Raw genomic sequence first — 20,786 nt, 5'->3', positions numbered from 1 at the left:
CAGGTCCAGCTAGGAAGATTATGAAATTACCTGGAGAGTCATTATAAAATATGGTATTATGTTTACTGTTATTAAAACACACCCATGGCAGACCGTCATAGACTTCTTTTTAGTTGCTAGAAAGTTCTCAGCCTTTTGAAAAGAAAAGGGAAATCACAAGGCCAGGCAGACAGATAGCTTCACAGGAGGCTGACTTTGTGAGCAGATCAGTAAGTGAGGAAGTTCCAGTGATTTCGGTTTTAGCATTTTGCTTATACCGTCGAAAGAAGGCATGTAAGCAATCTGAAGTTTAAACTATTTTATTCATTGTCTCAAGCAGGGATGCTTCACAACATATCCTGCTGCATCTGCCTTTCCTGTCCCTGTCCCCATGATGGCCCTGTTCTGGAAGCACGTAGGACATTTCTCTCCTCCCCTGCTTTAATTAGCCTTTTTGAGTTTCTGGAAGGGTTTCACCTAGGCTGTTCAGGGACTTGAGCACTTATTTGCTTCTGGGAAAGCAAAGAAATAGTCTTTAGCCTGGGAAGTTCGCCAGCCTAGGTGCGGGAAAGGGACCCCATATGTGACAGTTCTCAGAGTGTATCAGAACGGAGCTGTTACTATTGCCAGGTTTTGCGTTTCAGTGTCCAATGAAAATGCTCTGACACTTCTTGCCACTCCCATTCGTCACCCACCCTAGAGTTTCTATTCAACCCTGTTGTATATGAAAGACCTCCCTCTTGCTAGCCCGACATGATATCTTGATCTCAGTCTGCAGGTAAGTACTTTTTATAGGTAAGCACTTGTAACATAAGTTAGTCCTCATCTATGTGGGGAAAGTAAAAAGGTAATTTTTATACCGAGGCTGCTAGCAAGGACGCCTAAACAGAGCCAGAGCTGCCTTTGAGATTCAGGGTTTATCTGATCCCCTGAAGAGAAATATTTGAGCAGTCTGGGACTCAGATGGCCTTCACATCAAGAAATGGAGAGCAGAGAGGCCTTGCAAAAGATCAAGCATGCTCTGTTCATTCCAGAATTTTAGTTTCTGTGTTATTTAGTAGAGATTGTTGACTTGCTTCCTAAACAAAAGACAGTCTACTGTTCAATATGGCTAGGAGCATAGCCTACTTCATCCTGGTCTCATGCCTGATCTTCCTGTCTCCAAGGCAACATGAGCTCTTTTCCTAGAACTTGTATTCTGAAACTATCGTTGCGTGCCTACCACCTGATGTACCTGGAGAAAGGCAGAGGCAATGTCAGTCATGGCTTGATCTTTACTACTGTTCTAGTTCCATTTCTCCTGGGATTTTGAAATGAAATTTAAAATCTATGGCTGCTGAAGTTTGATTGGCTCATCTTGTAACTTTAGATCTTATTAAGGATTAAAGGGGGTTCGTGGGCTTAATAAAAGGGATGGGGAGTGAAGGGATTCCTGTGTATGGAAAGGTGTCAGTTAGACTAATGAAATAAACTTCATTGGCCAACTCATTATGAGTTCTTTTCTTAAAGAATGAGAGATGTGAGAGAAGAAAAAAAGATGCAGGGAGTGGATCAGGCAGTCATTCCATGCCCATGCTATATCTCTGAGTCTACCAATAATCTCATTGTCTAGTTTTAGGCTAATCTTGGCTTTCTTCTTTAACTGTTTTCCTTTCCTTGGCCAGACCTGCACTCTGTCTGGATCAGCTGCCCTGAAGGTTCTAATACCTATAACCCCCATTACTAATACTTCTTTGAAGACCATTTAACTCGGACTATCCAGATATCAGTGAGTAGAAGAACGTGTGAAAGGGAGAACGTGTGTGAAGGTAAAACCCACTGACAGTTTCTGGTGTCTTCAGCAACTTCATTAGATCCCCTACTGGACCCATCTTGCAAGCCTGCCTTTCATTTCGAATTTTCCTGACCACAGATCATGGTGGTGAGCCACAAAATTATCAGAAATATGTCTGCACTTTTTTTTTCTGTCTCATTCCTTGGGAGGACCTACTATATTGCTCAAAACTTGTAAGAACATGAATTCGAGCTCCATTGTGTGAGTGTTGAGTCAGGCTGAGGGCAACTTTGTGGCCACTCTGACAAGGAGAGTGGTCCTGCAATCGCCTATGTCTGGACTGGCCTCCACAACTGCAAAAGTGTAAGTATGTTGTCTTTTCCTAATATTCAAGTGAAATGGAAGAGGAAGGTCTGAGATGCAAGAGCTAGCTTCTTTAGCCTTTCTTTTATTCATGAATGGTACTTTTCCATTTCAAGAAAAATATCTTTTGCTTGCCCCATTTTCACTTGTCCAGGTGATCTTTGTGTTTGATAGAAATGCTTTACAGGTGACCCGATAGAAGAGAATTTCCTGTCCATACACTAGCAGGTAAAAGGCTGCTGGATTATGAAGTGTTGCCTCCAAAAGTAAAATCTAGGAACTATTTTCTGTAATGAGTGTTTGTAAATTCTGTAAAATTGAAAAACTTGCATGCTTGTGGTACAGAGAAAGAACTTTAACTATTCAATTAAAAGAGGAGCTGGGGTCAGGAGGTGGTGATACACGCCTTTAGTCCCAGCATTTGGGAGGAAGAGGTAGGCAGATCTCTGAGTTCAAGACCATTCTTGAGCAGGGCAAATTCCAGGACAGACAAAGCCTGTCTTGAAAAACAAAACAAAATAAACAAGCAAAAAGTAAAGCTGAGAACAAAAGCCTGGGGAATTTCATGAACGTAGTTAAAAACTGTGGTTTATTCTTGAAACATTTTGTTGTTGTTGTTGGTGGTGGTGGTGGTTTTCAAGTGTGCAGTTCAGACAGATTGTTTTAACCCTTTCTGATTTGCAGATCTCCTATTTTACATGTTGTCTTCCAGAAGACCGGAACAGTGAGTTTCTATTTGTCTACAAATCCTGGGGTAGTGTGTATCCCTGACTTCAAACACAGGTCAGAGACAAAGAATCACCATACTTTTTGCCTCTGTTAAGACTTGGGATGGAGCTGGGGTGGGGCTTGGGCTAGAGGTAGGGTAATAACACATTTGAGAAATGGAAGACAGTCTGTCTCATTTCTTGTCCTGAATTTTTAGGTTTGGCAGGTCCAAGGCTCTTTTTGAATCTCTCAGTCTGACTTTTCCCATTGGGCTAGTAGGATAAAAGAAGTGGAGAGATGACAATCATGATGCAGAATACCCTTCTGTCTGAAAGATCAAAGACTAAAGTCACCTGAAAAAATGAGGGGGACATCTAGAGCCTGACAAGAAATTACTATGGAGTCAGAAATTAAACTGAGCCATCCATCAAAAGTGAGTTAGACTCCTCTTTCTGGACCAGCTTTCCCGCATCACTGGCCTGTGATACCTTTATCTACACTATTTTCTGGAACCCTACACAATTAAAATAAAAACACCTTCTCAATGTGGTTTTTGTACACTGATGGTGTTTATATATCTGGGGTGTATGTCATACTTTCTTTGATAAAGAAACTTTTAAAATTCCATCCACATAATTTGCATGTTAGTTTATGAGCCCACAGTCATGAAAGATAAATGAATGAATAAAAATTCTACCTAAAATCTATATGTTTGTATGGGCTCATAAGAATTACTAGTAATCTGTTACACTCCAGAGTGTCTTGGTACTCTAGAGGAATTCACATAGTTAAACTGTGAAAGGACTATTTTCCTTGCTCAGTTATACAAATTAAAGCTATAACCAATGTGGCAATGTCATGAGACTTTTTGGATTTAGAATGTTTAATGAATCAGTGGTAGAAAAAATGAGGGCTGAAAGGCTTTAACTGATATTAAATGGCAATCTTTAACTAATGACTAAATAAATTTATGTTGAACGAGGCAAACAAAATATACTGTCCTATTTAATTGCCTTTTTTATTTATTTATTTTTATTCTTTTTTTAATTAAAATTTCCACCTGCTCCCCGTTTCCCATCCCCCCTCCTCCTATATATTGCCCCCTCCCCCCACTCCCCTCCCCCTATCCCCACTCCTCTTCTCCTCCCCCCACTTCATTCCCCCTCCCTCTCGATACTGAAGAGCAGTCCAAATTCCCTGCCCTGCAGGAAGACCAAGGTCTTCCCACTTCTATCTAGGTCCAGGAAGGTGAGCATCCAAACAGGCTAAGCTCCCACAAAGCCAGTTCATGTATTAGGATAGAAACCTAGTGCCATTGTCCTTGGCTTCTCATCAGCCTTCATTGTCTGCCATATTCAGAGAGTCCAGTTTCAACCCATGCTTATTTAGTCCCTGTCCAGCTGGCCTTGGTGTTCTCCCAATAGATCATAAAATTCTGAAACATTAAGAGTTAGGTTTTTAAATTTTTTTTCAGGGAAACAACTCATTACCAAACATTGATTATCATACTGGTACATTTAAATATTATTTGTCAAGTCAATACAAAGAAAATATATTTGTCAGTCTGAGTTATAGTCATAACCACAGCACAAGAAAGACAAATATGCAAGCTTTACTTATATTAGAGACAGATAGTTTAAAAACAAAAAGATAGAAAATATATGATTCAAATGTAACCATGATAGCATTGAAATATATGTTCTATATCAGAATGATTTCTTGGAATGGTGTCATAAACCCTAACACTTGGGAAGCTGATGCAGGAGAATTGAACGTTACAGGCCAGGTTGAACATGTGAGATTCAAGTCAGCCTGGGATATATAGTAAGGCCTTGTCTAAAGAAAAGCAAAACGCAAAATTGGCTGCTTTTGTCCCTGTGCTATCCTGGGATTTAGGGTTCTCTGGGCCATATGTGTTGGGAATTGAAGTTAGTGTGATATTGATGTTGAGGTGGCTGTTGCTGGTGGGGCTTCTTCATGACTTCCCTTGTCCTCTTTGCCATCCTCTCTAGACTGTCTTTGGTGAGGAGGGCATGGAGGCTAAAAACTGCAGGCCCATTTCCACCTTGTCTGAGGGTCAGAGAGTTTAGAAACTGACAGGCATAATTGCACCTCCTAACTCAAGAGTTGGTTTCCTGGCTCCTTTGACATTAGGATAGCTCAAGATCATCCTGATGGGAGGTCAGGCTATATAAATGTACTTCTGCTCCTTTATTGTAACTATGAGGTCACCTAGGGAAGGGCAGTCTTCAGCATACAGTGATTTAGGGCACCTTAGCTACCTAGAGGACATAATGCTAAGGATTTGATGTCTCAGGGTGATAAGGCCATTGACTGTGTGAGTTATCCTTTGTATCATATTAATAAAGTCTTTTGTGATAAGGCCATTGACTGTGTGAGTTATCCTTTTTATCATGTTAATAAAGTCTTTTGTTATCTTCTCCCCCTAGTTTATATTGGGTATTAAAGCTGGGGAATAAAAACAGTGGTGATTTTTAGGATTTCAGTAATCCCTGGAATACCCTCCCTGTACTGTCTTATGGATTCTGTCTTATTATTCTATGTGTCTTCATATACTTTACTTATATTTCTTCAATTCCCATGTCCCTACCCTGGTAAGAGATGATTTTGTCGAGGCCAATCCCCGACAGGAGGGCCCCTGCAGAATCATGGTCCCTAATCCCAATACATACTCTGTCTCACCTTGCTCTCCAGCACCCTGATTGTCATCACTCTCCAACACTTCTTGCACAGAGTTGGAATACTACGGTCAATGCCCATAGGGCCTCCATATATAGTAAGGTACCTTTGCCTGCCATGGGACCTGAGTTGCTGGCCCTATCCTTTGGGAGCACTTCAGATCCATTTTTCTTCTCTTGACTCTCACTATTCTGGAAGTTTTGCTGGTAATTGCATGGAGGACACCTATGATGTGGATAAAATCTATAATAGTTGTGGTTTGCTGTGTATTTACTACCTTTAACTGGAACTCCACTTGTAACATTTGCTGCCTCTGCACCTTTTTCTCCTTCAACAACATCAGACTCCACAGTCTCTCCATCAATGCTGCAAAGGTGCTTCCTGGGATTGCTCTTCTTTAAGGTAGTCTGGAGTACAAATGTCTTCCTTGATGTCATTCCTGTTGATGTAACTATATTCATTCCTTACAATGAACAATTTTACTGCTCTACAAATCTTCACTGTGATGACCTTCTTGTCCCTGCTAATGGATTTAGTCAATGTGATGCCCTCCAGTGCTTCCACTACCCACTGTTGCTACTAGTAGAGCAGACTTAGTGGGGGCAAGTGGGTGTGGTGGGCAGGTGCAATGGGGTGGGAGAGAAAGAGGCTGGTGCTGCTGATTCTCAACCTTGCTGTTTCTCATATTTGCAGTCTTAATGACTAAGGCCAGCAGGTGAGGACTTTGGTAGGTTAATGGTCCTCATTGATTGTCCATATCTAAGTGTCCACATCTTAGTGGTCCATATCTAAATACATACATATATGAACAACACTAAATAAACCCAGCAGACTGTACACACATACATACACACACACACACATACACACACACTTCTTGAATAGTAGTTGAAGAAGAAATAATGAATTTGATAATGCGCAAAACAATCACACATCAGTTTGGATTTAAAGGGGTATTTATTTTAGGGAAAAAACTTACAGAACATTGAAAGCCAGGAAATGAGTCTAGTTGCTGGAGCAAGAGCCAGAAGCAAGAGAGCAAGCAGAGGGCTGCCGCTCTTTTTTAAAGAGCAATAGACCACGCCCAGTGGGCTGGTATTTCAGCAGCTATTGGCTGTACTGATGTATCAAAAGTTCCATAATCTTAGTTTTTTGGGGTTCTTTGGTGGAAACTGACAGGTCAATCATAAATTTCCTACCATGAATAAAAGCTTCTATAGAAATATTGATCCAGAATAGAACAATGTTGATAACAAAGAATATCACTGGAGAACTTTCAGTTCTGTATTTCAATATTTCATATAAAGTGACTCCAATTAAGGCTGTGTTAAACCAATCATGATATCAGAGTCATAAAACCTGGGTTCAGAAGTAATTATTTATACAAGCATCCTGTGAGAAATCTGTGTGAAAGAATATTTGTTAGCAAATGGACTGGAAGTAATTCATCTAAAAATATTAAATTAAGTCTTTATTCTTATGTTATACATGCAAATTAGCTGGAAGGGCTTCATAGACTTAAACTGAAAGGTTAAAAGTATCAAATCCTTAGAAGAAAAAACATAAGTTAGAGTTGGAAAGATGACTCAGTGGCTAACAGCTGTTGTTGCTCTTCCAGAGGACCTGAGTTTAATACCTTGCACCCACGTTGCAATCTCCTGTATCTCCAGTTCTAGGGAATCTGATACTTCAGGCTTTTATAGGTACCTGAACTCTTGGGCACATATCTATAAGATATCTGTGGAGAGAAGCATAAACATAAATAAAAATAATAAGAATATTTTAAAATAAATAAGTAACTATGACTTTGGACAGGGCAATTATGTCATGATAATACCATCTAAAACAAAGTAAAAGAAATATATCTATATCTAAATACATGGGATTCCACAACATTTAATAATTTAATATCTGAGATGATAGAATCATAAAAGTAAAAAGCTGACACAGCAAGGCAGAAAGCTTGTTGTGAGAGATTTAGTTACACTGTGTAAAGATATCCCACTGTGGTTGGTTTAATAAAAAGCTAAATGGCTAATAGCTAGGCAGGAGATACAGCAGAGTAAAGTAATATAAAGAAATAAGCCATGTAAGAATAGACAACTATTGAATGATAATTAACATTGGATGATAACTGCTGATAGACATTGTAATATTGAAGGAACTGCTGAATTAATCCAGCCTTTAGGGATGCTTTAACCTCAAACTGCAAGGGAGAAAAAGTATTGCTTTGGGGAAGGGGCTATGTTATTGTTTCTACAGAAAATGAAATGCTGCAGTGGATTCATTCAAGATTGATAGACACCAGGTTTGATTGGGGGAGAACCCCTAAAAATCTAGGTTAGATTTAAATCTAGGTTAGACATGAAGATATAAACCTAGGAAATCTACAAGACAGGTGACATATTTTACCTGTTCAAACATGAAACAAAAAAATTGTCGTTGGCTGGTTTGTGCACAGAACACAGTCCATACTTGTGTTAATGAAGATATGTATGTTACCTTTAAAAATTTGTGTTTTCCCCCATGCAATCCTTTACCCAGCATGCCTGGTAAAAGATGTTACTGTACTGTCAATGTATTTAATATTTGATTGGCATGAATTATGTATATTCTTTTTGCATATACTTTCTGATTTCTTCTGTGAATTGCTTATTACAGTGCTATCTTTATTCTAGCAATATGTAAAAAAATGTGTGCAAAGAACTTTTAAAAAAAAAAGAAAAAGAAAATTTGTGTTTTCAGGCAGGGGACCAGAAACCAGTGAAAATGGATGACCCACGTGATCCAGCTTCTCAGGGTACATCTGTTTCAGTTTCCTCAAAGTTCTATATCCAGAACAACTTCAAGGTTGTTGATTGAGATGGTCCATGATTACAGAGAAGCCTTGTACTATGCCATTGTATAGAGACTAGATAATAAATGTTAAGGCTACTTTTGACAGGAGTTGACCAAAAGCGGTTTGCCTTTATGGTTTGGGAGCCTAATGTACACAAACCTGCATGATGTTACCAATGAGTGCAATTTGTCAAATTATGTGCAACAAGCTCTAAAAAATATTCCTCATGACATATCGGTAATCCCATATATGGATGATATCTTCCTGGTCCACCCACTCTCCAGCATAAGTTATCATGAATGTTTTTGATCTTGGCCACTATAAGATGTTTAGGTAGTTTCTTACCCAGTCATAATGAATGATGCTAATTTTTGCCATTGGAGTTTAAAATCATCATTTTTATAAAATAGACAAACAGAAAAATCATAAGAAGTTGATAGTGACAGTTTATATAGAAAGAAGTCTAAAGGTGACACTGAGATTTTATCATTCTTGATTTTATAATCTGGAGTCAGATCAGAAGCCCTGATATTGAAAACTTTGGCTAGCCACTTAATTTTGTTGTACATTGCATCCCATGGTGCATGAAACTAGGCAGCTGTAAGTAGTAATATTTGCTACATAGGTTTTATTTGGTGATTATATACATTAATGCATGTGGAGATTTCATAAAATGTCAAGCACCTGGTCAAGTTTCAATAAATGTTGGCTATTGTTACTTTTTAAGAGCAATAACAGTCTAAAGTAATAAGCAAAGAGAACTGTCTATTTAAATTTTGAAACCTTAAGCTAATTCTTTAATAAAACATCTGTCAATGAACAGTTTTAGTGAGGAAGGAGATGCTCCAGTCAACAGATAGCAGGTCTATCTCTGTGGGGTAGCTGTAGCAGCAGAAAGGGAAGGTATCAGGTGTCACCATGCATCAGCAGTCAGGAAGCAAGAGAGTGAACAGGAAATGGGACCACTTTATAAATCCTCCAGATCCTTCCCCTCTGATCCACCTACAAAATTTTATACAATTTTTTGAAACAGCATCATTCACTGGAGACCAACCATTCAGAAGCCTAAAACGTCATCGTGGGAAGAAATGCATTCCAAAGTGAAAGGCATGTTTGTGACATGAGGCCTGTGGAGGCAGAATTAGAAGCAGATGCTCTCTACTGATGGGTGAATGTTTTGATAATTAACTGATTTTATTTTTAGTTGAAAATAACATAGTGTCTACTCCTTCAGGAATATAAATTTTTTTGTAACATAGCACAGATTAGGCCCAAGAATCACAACCTGAGGGGGAAGGACATTTTTATGTAGAATCATGCAACTCTAGAAGGAAGAGTTTGAAAAGCACAAAAGTTTCTCACTTGATGGTGACAGGAAACTGATTTCTGAAAGGGTATCCGGAGAGAGGTCTACTGGCAGCCCAGTCAATGAGGAGAGGTATCTTTGATATTTCTGTTTTTGTATAAGGGATGTTCCCACACTGCCACTAGACCCCAGAGTTCTAGATCCTCTAGATATCCTGGAACTATTTTTAGGCATTGGATGCCAGTCCTTAGCTTTAGACTTTTGATGCAACTCCTTATTTCAGATACAAAATAGTTTTTCTTTTATTCCAAAAAAAAGTCTGAAGGGAATGTATTTATAGTGGAAGGGGCAGAATCAGGGGAAGAGAGGGATGCTTAGGGAACAGTAGCAAAGCTTTCTGAGAGCGAAGTGCCAGTGACTTTTGTCTAACACACCAACCAGTTTTCTACCTGAGAGAATCTGGAGGTTTCCAAACACTATAGAAACTTGGTGGTGGGACACAGATGCTTTCAGATCTAAGGAACAATAAACAGCTTGTGTCTACTTTGAAACACATTCAATTACGGCTGCTTCCTTGCCAGAGGACAGTTCATTTAGAGCTCTGTGGTTTTGGGAGCTGTGAGCTCAAGGCTGGCACAAGTATTGTGCCAGCTGTTCACACTTCCTACTGAGATCCAAGAAGTAGCTGGGATCCCCTCAAAAACATCTCTGGCTTCTCTGTGTTGGTGAGTCTTCCTGGGTTTTACTCAAGGATGGGCTGGCACTGCTGGGTGGAAAAGCAGATGGGATAAGGTCTGCAGAGCTCAGATTATGCCTGTTGATGGGGGAGGAGGGGTGTGGAGAGTGCCAGGAATTTAAATAGTGACATACTGAATTTCGTAGACTGCTAGCATGCGCACATTGTGTTTAATTAACAGTTTTTGCAAGTCACAAGCATATGCTTTGTCACTTCTTGTTGTCTTCATGGTAAGCTATTATGTACTTTAATGAAATCTTATGTCTTCTCTGAGCGACTCTTGCTTGTAATCATCAGATTAACACCATATGTTAACCCCACCCCTTTTGCCCATGTCTGTTATCCTCTAGACCTCTCTACAAACTATGCATTATAGAGACACAAAGGAAATGTGATGCTGACCAGTGGGACCAGACCCATAGTGGGAACTCAGTAGGGAGTTGGGCCAGAGAAAGGAATGACCAGCGTAAAAATCCAACCGGGGCATAATCAGAGTAGAGAGAAAGTAAATATTCATAGGAGATGCTCTGTAAGCCAGAAGCTCGAAGTGGAATGAGCACAGAAGGCAAAGAGACCTGGGGACTGAACCCAAAGAAACAGAGAATAATCCAAAGGTGCCTCTAGCGGGAATTTCCATTGTCCATGCCAGAGAACCGGTGAATTGCAATTGAAGTTCCAGGGGTCAGTCTACCAGAACAGTATCCTTTGATGGGCCAGTCTCATTTAAGACCACAAGACTACAGACCCCGGAATGTCATTTCCTTCTGCTGTGTCTTTTAATTTTGGCTCAGCTCCCTTTCTCTGGTTTCTAGAATGGTACGAGGAGATGTAGAAAAATCTCCATTGCCTGTGTTTATCTCTTGGAAACATCCTGTTCGACTGGGCATTTTTACCTGTAGATTGTCAAGAAGATGACCCCTCCCTAAGCTGTACTGTCTAATTTGATAATAATAATAGTTTATAGAGAGTTTTGATGAATAAAAATAAATACAGCCAGAGTCTGTGAGTTTCACCTTAGAAGCTGCATGGATTGTAGCTCAAGCTAATGACTAAGAGTTGAGTCCCAGGAGCCCAGCTACTTTAAATTCTTTTAACCTTAATATTGGGAGATCTTTCAACAGGTCATTGAGTGCATCACAGCTAAAACAAAGCTTTGAAAATAACAAAGTTAGACTAAGATGTTTTTGCTAAATAACTTTAAGGTGAAAAACCCAAGAAGACATTCTGAAGTTTTAGAAAGGCACATAGATGAATGCGGGATTCTTTAAGGTCAAGGAGCAAGAACAAAGAGGTTCTATTATTACTAGATGGCGTACTTTCCTTGCTAAGCTTGGTTGATGACCAAAGGTGATGATTAATTCCTTATAATCTATTTCTTCCATCAATCTCCTGACACAAAAATCTATTGATGAATGACTATTTCATGTATAAAAGTTTAGGTTTGCGATTCCTTTTAGATTCCTTAAAATATTACCTTTCAAGATACGTAATAAAGTAATTTGCCCTTTAAATGCAGGCTGCCGGTAAAAGACCTGACAAGAGCACCTTCCTTGCCCACATGGGTAATCTGTAACAAGTTGTATGATAGTTTTTGAGATAATTTGTTTCTTTGCCTGCAATACATAAAATGTTTAATCATGTGAGGGAGATGGAAAGCATGTTTTTAACCTATAATCATTCACAAAAGAAAGAAAAAGAAATTGAATGCAACTGTTTTGACTCTTGTACTGTCTGGAAGATTCTGTTGGGATATAAAAGCTGTGAAAAGGCTTGGGAGGAGAGAGAAGAGAGAGAGAGAGAGAGAGAGAGAGAGAGAGAGAGAGAGAGAGAGAGAGAGAGAGAGAGAATATAAAGAAAAAGAGAGAATGAAGAAGGAATCACTAAGAGAATTTCTGAGTGCTTTTTTCCCTAACCTCCTTCAGATAGAAAGGTCTAACCTCGATGACTTTGTGGATTCCTCTTAAACCCCTTGTGCTTCTGGAGGCTGTCCTCCCAGACAGCAGTACTCACATACTTTGAGCAATGTGAGAATATGAAGTTGCATGTAAGCAACAACCACTGAAATTCGGTTGTTTCCACTGTGGAAATTCTCCACAAACTTCATTGAGAATCTTTGCACCCCTTTCTGCATTCCAAATTCCATCAACATACTACTGTCATAGCCAGGGCACTAGGCACAGAAGGCTGAGAAAGAAGCTGTAGTGACTTCACAGTTAGGCGTTTACGGCAGAATTTATGACAGCATCATTTCACAGGTCCTATGAAGAGCACCAAGCTATTTCTGAATATCAAGTTGGGCACAGATTCTCTAGGAAATCATACAACTTGGTAGTTGTAAGAAACCTGCAAACTCTAGGTTTTCACGTATTCTTTTGAAAGACTCTAAATGCATTTGTAAACCCCCTCAACCATAAGACATTTTTCTAAAACTTTACACTCACTCTATCTTGGAAAAGGGACAGTCGCCCACACAAGCACATGCTGGACTGCTTATCCTCCTGTGTCCTTGTGAATAATCTACAAACATAACTCCATTCTGGGAATTGAGGCAAAGACAACCCACAGATGTTGACTCAGTTCCTGATGTATTGATTTAGTCACTAGAACAAGGTCAGGAAGACCACAGAGACGCTCTCCCTTATCACCTGACCACACAACTATTCTCCTGCTCTGGAATAGACCAATCTTTGCTAGTAACCCTTTGAATAAACCAATCCAATAAGTTGGAAAACAACCTACAGGTTCCCCCCTTATGTCTGTGACTTTTTGCTTTAAAAGATGGACTGTAACAGCTATCGGATGTCCTTCATATCCCAAACCTGAAGGGCCCTGTCATGACAGAATAAAAATCCTCTTGCTTTTGAATCAATTGCGCCTGTGTGAGTGGTGTCTGGAGCAACTCCTCCCTGATGTTTGGACATCTAGTCCAACACTTTCAAATTGCTTTCTGCAACACATTCCTGGTTCTCTACTTAATTTTGGGCTCACTGTATGAAGACCTTTTTTTTTTTTATTATTTATTTACTTACTGTGTACTTTGGAAGGTTTTCAACTCAATTCTATGAAATGACCTACAACTCAATCTCAGAGGGAATAGAAACAGATTAAATATATTTAATTTCCTAATATCTCTCCAATTCCTTCTTTTCCTGCAAACAGCAGACTCATTTTTTTCTTTTTCTTTTTTTTTTTAAACTTTTTTTTGTCCCCAAAACTACAGTGTGTGTTGGCCTAACTAATGTGGGATTCCATTCTGTATGCTGTGAATAACATTGGTCAATAAAGGAACTGGCTTGGCCGGATAGGATAGAACAGAGTTAGGCAGGGAACACTAAACTGAATGCTGGGAGAAAGAAGGAAAAGTTAGAGAGAAGCCATGGAACCACCAGCAGAGACAGATGTGATGAAACTTTGCTGGTAGACCATGAACTCGTGGTGATGCACAGATTAATGGAGATGGGTTAAATTAAGATGTAAGAGTTAGCAAATAAGAAGCTAGAACTAATGGGCCAAGCAGTGATTTAAATAATATAGCTTCTGTGTGATTATTTCAGGAGTCTGGATTGACAGAAAACAAACTAGCGGCCTTCCTTACAACACCTAATTCTCTCTCTACTCATAGTTTATTTAATTCATCTATAGTTACCTCAAATATTCTGTGTAACTTTGAGCGGTTTTCAAACATTTAACTGTTATTCAGAATAAGACTTTCTTATTAGCTGGAAATGCTGTAGCTCAGAGATTGAATGGTTGCCTGGTATGCACAATGCCTTGAGATTAATTTCCAGCATAGAAAAACATATCACATAAAAGTATTTATTGCCAGAAACATAATTTTATATCAGTATTATTCATGTGTGCACAAATAATTATAATAAAAATTATTTTAAAATATTTCTGCAACTTTATTCAACACAATATGGCATTTTATATTGTTACCTTTATATTTAGACATTTATATTAGTTATTATTCACAGAACTGACTTAAAAGTTTTAATCACCACTAAGCTAAAATCCACACCTTATCAGGCACTGTTTTAGATTATTATTAGCACTGTATTTCCTATTTGGTCTATGAATTGAACATTTATCCAAAATTAGGGTATCAGTTCTACACAAAAGATGCCCTGTGCCCAAATAACTGGAAAAACCTTATTCCTTCCTTACATCTTCAGGGCATATGTATTTTCACAGCAACATAGCTTTCACTTGTAGCATCACTCACATGTGGTTTCTATTTCTTTGGTTAGATGGCTAGAAATTCTTGTATACTATAGATTTTTTCAATTAATTAATTAAATAATTTTAAGTGGCCTTTTCTCATTTTCCATGCCCATCCCAGTTCCTACTCCATCCTCTCCTCCCTCCCACTCTCCCCACCTTCCACCCACCCCACTCCCATCCACTCCTCAGAGAGCATAAGGCTGGAGTCAAAAAAGTCTGACACAGCACTCTGAGGCATGACCAAAGGCCTTTCCACTGTATTTAGGCTGAGCAAAGTATCTCTCCAAAAAGAATGCACTCGAAAAAGTCAGTTCAAGTACTAGGTATAAATCTTGGTCCCACTACCAGTGGCCCCACAATCTGCTCAAACCACATATCTGTGACCCACATTTAGAGGGCCTAGTTTGTCATTCCAGAGTCAGTGAGCTCCCACTCACTCAGGCTCAGGTCAGCTGTTTCTGTGGGTATCTCCATCATGGTCTTGACCCCTTTACTCCTATTATGCTCCTCTATCTCTTAGACTGGTCTCTGAAATATCAGTCCCGATTTTTAAAAAATGATAATTAATTCTATTTTGTTAATATTTTTCTATGGGTTCCACATATGCAAACTCAGTGGTTTTAGTCTTCACACTTCTCAGTTTATTTTGCATTTTCATTGCTTTCTTTCTCTTATTTCCTCAGGAGTGAGCATGGATTAAACTCGCAGTGCTTCTTAACCTGTGGGTCACAACCTCTTTGGAATCGAACAACCCTTTCCCAGAGTTGACTAAGATCATCAGAAAACACAGATATTTATACTAGAATTAATAACTGTATCAATTGTAGATATGAAATAGTAACAAAAATAATTTCTTGGAGCCGGGCGGTGGTGGCGCACGCCTTTAATCCCAGCACTTGGGAGGCAGAGGCAGGCGGATCTCTGTGAGTTCGAGACCAGCCTGGTTTACAAGAGCTAGTTCCAGGACAGGCTCCAAAGCCACAGAGAAACCCTGTCTCGAAAAACCAAAAAAATAATTTCTTGGTTGGTGGATGGGAGTCACCACAACATGAGAAACCATATTAAAAGGCCACAGTATTAGGAAGGTTGAGAACCATTGGATTTATTTTTTTTATTAAGCTATACATTCTTCCCCTCTCCCCTTCTACCCTCTCTTGTGATTCACTACACTTCCAATATACTCAGATCTTGTCTTTTTCACCTTCCTATGCAGATTCATGTATATCTCTCTTAGGGTCCACTTTGTTTTCTAGGTTCTTTGAGGTTGTGGACTGTAGACTGGTTTTTCTTTGCTTTATGTCTAAAAGCCACTTATAAGTAAGTATATACTATATTTGTTCTTCTGGATCTGAGATACCTCACTCAGGATGTTTTATTTTTCTAATTCCATCCATTTGTTGGCAAATTTCAAGATATTATTTTTTTTTTTACCACTGTGTAGTACTCCCATGTATAAATGTACCACATTTTCTTTATCCATTCTTCAGTTGAGGAGCATCTAGGTTACTTCCAGGTTCTGGCTATTACTAATAATACTGCTATGAACATGTTTGAGCATTAAATTAAAGATTTTATATCCTTATTCTTTTCTAATGTTATCATTCAGTGTTATCAGTTTCTCATTAATCACTAGGTTAAAAGTACATTTTTTCCAGCTGATTTATAAATTACTAAAAGAAAATGATTTTAAAATCATGAGGTTCTCCCAACTTTAAATGGTTAAGCTTAATTATTTTTTATTTTATTTTTTTAGTTTGTAAGGATTCAAAATTTTTGTATTCAATAGTAAATACTACTGGAATATTTTTCTGAGCTAGTAATAATCTCTGATAATCTAAGAATACCTAATAGTGGCAAGTAAATCACCATGAGAACAGTAAACAATACTCGCTTCAAAGCATTCCCTGTTTGGCTAATCTAAGATTAATAACCTATATGGTAAGTAACCTATGTGTTTATTAATCTATATGGTAGCAACCTGTATGGTAAGTAACCTATGTGTTTAGTAATCTATATGGTAGCAACCTGTATGGTAAGTAACCTATAGGTTACTGATATATGGATAGGCTAGTAACTTATAGGTTACTGACATATGGATAGGCTAGTAACTTATAGGTTACTGACATATAGATAGGCTAGATGAAGTAAGATCATTTTGAACTATTATGTTAGCAACTTACAGTGCATGTAACAGAACCAGCCTTACCACGGGTCAAAGATCTGAAATGACTGTTTATTTCCACTGTGGTTTTGAAAGTCATTGCCACATTGATTTGCAGTTTTGTTCTCAGGCACATACTTTAAAAAAAAAAAAAAACTGAGAAATTTTAAGGTTTTTCAAATGGTTCTCTTTATTCTTGATAATGTTTTGTTTTCTGAAATAGGACTTGGCTAAAGTTAACATAGTTATTCCTTAATTTTTTTCTAATAATACTATTGCCTACCTTTCTCAGTTTTTTATTTTTAACAGATTTATTTGTATTTAAAATGATATAGATGTATAAACACATATTCTTTGGTTTTGTTGCTTTTATTGCTTGGCTTAATTATATATAATAATGCACTTCATTATGATACTTTTACATAAGTATACCATGTATTTTGTATGAAGCCCCTATTTCTCATCTCCTTCTCACTAGCATCCATCCTCTTTCTCCTTCCTATTTACTCCCATTTATGTCAGGAGCCATTTCAGGCTTCTCCTTTCTCACATCTCACAGGGTATTGAAGGAAAAATCTTGAAACAAGAAAACTTAAAGTTAGCCAAAACACGTGCTGACCCTGGAGACTCAAGCTCTGGAAAGCACCACAGAGTGTCTTCATGGCTTCCTGCTTATTACTAACAGCAGGTGTTCTAGCCACTGACCTTGTAACTGCCCTGCTTAGCTGCCAAACTGCCCCACTTAGTTGCCTAGCTACCAAGCCCCTCCTTCCCTTCCCCCTTTCCTCAGTTCCCCCTTGCCCTAGCTCCTTTCTGAGGAATATTTAAGACATGAAACTTGCTTCAATAAATGGATGCCTTGAAAAAGAATACTGCTTGGCGTCCGTTTTTCTCTCCTCCCATGTCTTTCAGATAGTGCCTCTTCAAGACCCTGGAGTAATTTAGGACCTGCTGGGCGGGTCACATTTAATTTCATATTTTTCTTTAGTGCGCATGTGTGACCCATGATTTAGTTAGAGCTCCTTACAGACGCATGAAGGATAGTTTATAGGATCATGAAAACACTTCTTGTGGTTAACAAAGAAAATGTCTCTCCCTTCCCATGATAATTGTGTCTTCTTTAAAAATTTAACTCTACTTATCTCTTTTCTTTAGCTGATATATTTTGTTCATTTACTAAATGAATAGAGCACAAAAGAATATGCGTATGAGTTATATATTTATTATTACACTCTGAGAACTCAGGGCTGAGTACACACAGAAGAGCCTCAGATGAAAGTGAAGAAAGGGCAGAAGAGGAGAAAACTGATAGAGGTTAGGATTGGAGAATGTTCCCTTCTTGCATCTCTCTTCACACTTGGGTTCTTGATCGTGGTGAACTACATACTAATCTCAGGGTGCTAACTCTGTCTTCTAGGCTTTGAACTTGCAGACATAGGGTAACTCCAAGTCACAATAATTATCTCTCCACTTCAGATATCCTGCAGACACAGAAGAAGCAAATTAAAAGGGTCAGGGGCATTTCGTAAACTCTGTCAAGGATCCAGGGTCTTTTTACCATCTTTACCAGCATCTCATCTCACTCCAGCAGGACGAGATACAAAGAAAGGAGACATGGAAGGAGACAAGAAATCCAGAATAGCATAGTGAAAAAACATTGGTTTTAAAAGAGGACTGCCCTCTTTCTTACCTGAGCTTCTTGACAGGCTGCCACAGTAACCGCCTGAAGCACTGGAAGGAACTACCTCCCAGTTGAGGTAATTCATCACATCAGCATTACTCCACTCCCATCCACCTCCATTGGGTTCTTGGCCCTAGAGAGAAGACAGCCATGGGAAAAGAAGGGCCACTGAAGTTCTGTTTGCATGATTCCTTACTGAGAAAAGCTGATGCCTATGTCCAGCCTCATGGAATTGATCTAGTCTTTCAGATGCTGCCCAGGATTCAACCTTAATATCTCCTTCCTATTATCAGATCTCCGCTGATACTCACTATCTATTTAAACTCAGAAAAAAATAATATGCCCCTTGGTGAACATAGCAAGTTGCGCTTTTGTAAATTTCTCTGAACCACATCTATTCTGTGAAGAATAATTACGGTTAGTCTCTTCTTTTGATATTCTGTCAGAATCAAGAGGACAAACACCCTGAAACTCACAGAAGAGAATTCCAAAGCCTCATTTAGGAATTTTGTAAAAGTTGACAATGGCCAGTTGAATATCATGAAGACTAGGAACCTCAACAGAGCACAGGGATTTCCCTTTGCCCCAACTGCTATCTAGAGTTTGAGATCTATGTATAATTGTGTCTTTCCTCATAGAATCACAGAGAATGGGCCAGGAAACAAAATTAATGAGAGACAAATTAGATGGGAGGAGAGGGTATCTCACCAGTGTTGGGTCATGGAGCCCAATCCACACATATTGGCCACTGTTTGCACTTCTTTTAACCATAGAGGACACAAAGGAAGCCTCAGATCCACTGAGCACAGACACAAGGTGACCTGAGGGCCTCTTCTGGCAAGCCAGCTAGGTGAGGAAAGACAGAATAAGTCACAGACTGAGATCTCACGAGTGAATGGTGGGCAAATGTAGGTGATAGGGGCTACTGGAAGAAAAACAGCTTTCATTTTGATTATCATGGAAGCATGGAGAAGGGAGCTCACTTCTTCTGTGACTGACATGCACTTCCCACTGTTTCCCTCCTCTGCAACCTCCAGTACTTACATCTGCATCAAACCAGGATTTAGGTATCTTGAACAAGGCATAGCAATAGGAGCCATAGGCTTGGGAGCCCTTGGGGCAGCTGATTCGTGAAGAGGGGACATCTTCCTTGGCATCTTCACCTGAAGCAGAAGGAGATAAAGACAGTGGTGTAGTGAAATGAAGAGCATGGCTTATATGGGTAGATGAACAATGCAAATGTTTATGAAGCCTGTCTTTGGAAATTAAGTCCACAATACAGACTCTCTGTCACCTTTACTTTCTCCTTTTGGTCTTAAAATTGATGTATTTTATGAAAAACAGTCTTCTTTTAATTTTAATTTTCACTATTCTCCTATTATCCATAGATCCCAAATTCTAGGCCAACAATCTCTACATTGGCCCATCCACTCCTTCTCTAGCTCAACAGTTCATTCGTGACTGCCACACTTTCCTTGTTAAACTCACCACCTAGAAGTTCCTAGAAAATAGGAATCTCTGTAGTTTCAATAATGGGCTGCTATGAAACCATCTGTCATCAGTGCTTAGAGGAATGCAGCATGGCAGATGAGTGGCAGGCACTGTTTCTGTATGGGACTCTCTTAATCATTGGGGCAGGAGACTCTCCAGAGCCTTCCTCTATTCCTTAGCTCTGGACACTCACTGGAAATTCAGTCTTAGGGGCAGAAAAACCTTACCTTGCACCTGAGATAAGAGCATCAGGCAGGAGAGTAGCATCCAGGACATGCTAGTGAGAGCTGTGGGAGGCAGCATCTTATCTGAGAGGGAGGAACAACCAGAGTCATGGTGGGAAATATGGTAAGAGAGGACATGTAGAGAGAACCATCCCTTCCCTTCTCCTTTGACTAACCCTGTAGAGATATACTGATTTTCACTCTATTCCTCTCCTTCTTTGATTCTGAAATGAAAAGAACCCATTTTTCCCCTTCCTCTGAAAACTTCTCAGGAAGCCATTTCTGATTCTCAGAATCCTATACTTGGTGAGGACTGGTACTCTACCATACCTTCTCCTGAGTTATGAGCAGTGAACCACTGCAAGGCTTTCAGCTCCTACTTACCTGTCTTGCAGAGATGTGGGATGGTTTGTCAGGGCAGAGATGGCTGTGCTTTTATAACAGGATTTGAGGGAGGGGCATCAGAGTGAATAACTGTAATGCTTATGCAAGTCAGGGAGGTAGGTGGTGCTTGGCACCGACTCCAGGAGGTTCCCATCAAAATCACAAGTTTCTTCCTGGCAAAGACTGTGAACTGCTACATATGGAGCTCTTTCCAAT

At 39.2% G+C, this 20,786-nt stretch overlaps 1 protein-coding gene and 1 pseudogene across 1 annotated transcript; both read right to left on the bottom strand.

Moving 5' to 3' along the window:
* Window positions 1-5,406: 5,406 nt before the first annotated feature.
* On the bottom strand, window positions 5,407-12,509 carry LOC130873809 (Y-box-binding protein 1-like; annotated as a pseudogene).
* A 5,694-nt stretch (window positions 12,510-18,203) lies between these two features.
* On the bottom strand, window positions 18,204-20,265 carry LOC130875502 (regenerating islet-derived protein 3-gamma-like). The gene is made up of 5 exons (XM_057771423.1): window positions 20,190-20,265; window positions 19,516-19,634; window positions 19,180-19,317; window positions 18,481-18,604; window positions 18,204-18,271 (listed from the first exon to the last, which is right to left on the bottom strand). Exons 1-5 carry the CDS (start codon window positions 20,263-20,265, stop codon window positions 18,204-18,206), a joined length of 525 nt encoding a protein of 174 aa, XP_057627406.1.
* Between the last annotated feature and the right edge of the window lie 521 nt (window positions 20,266-20,786).

Source organism: Chionomys nivalis, chromosome 1 (assembly GCF_950005125.1).
Source record: "Chionomys nivalis chromosome 1, mChiNiv1.1, whole genome shotgun sequence".
Taxonomy (NCBI): Eukaryota; Metazoa; Chordata; class Mammalia; order Rodentia; family Cricetidae; genus Chionomys; species Chionomys nivalis.
The sequence above is the reverse complement of the archived record's forward strand: the minus strand, read 5'-3'. Positions and strand labels throughout refer to the sequence as shown.

Coding starts and splice junctions, on each gene's coding strand:
- LOC130875502 (XM_057771423.1), bottom strand. CDS start 20,265: ATGCTGCCTCCCACAGCTCTCACTAGCATGTCCTGGATGCTACTCTCC. Junction 19,318..19,515: donor AATCCTGGTTTGATGCAGAT/GTAAGTACTGGA, acceptor TTCCTCACCTAG/CTGGCTTGCCAGAAGAGGCC. Junction 18,605..19,179: donor GGCTCCATGACCCAACACTG/GTGAGATACCCT, acceptor TCTTCTCTCTAG/GGCCAAGAACCCAATGGAGG.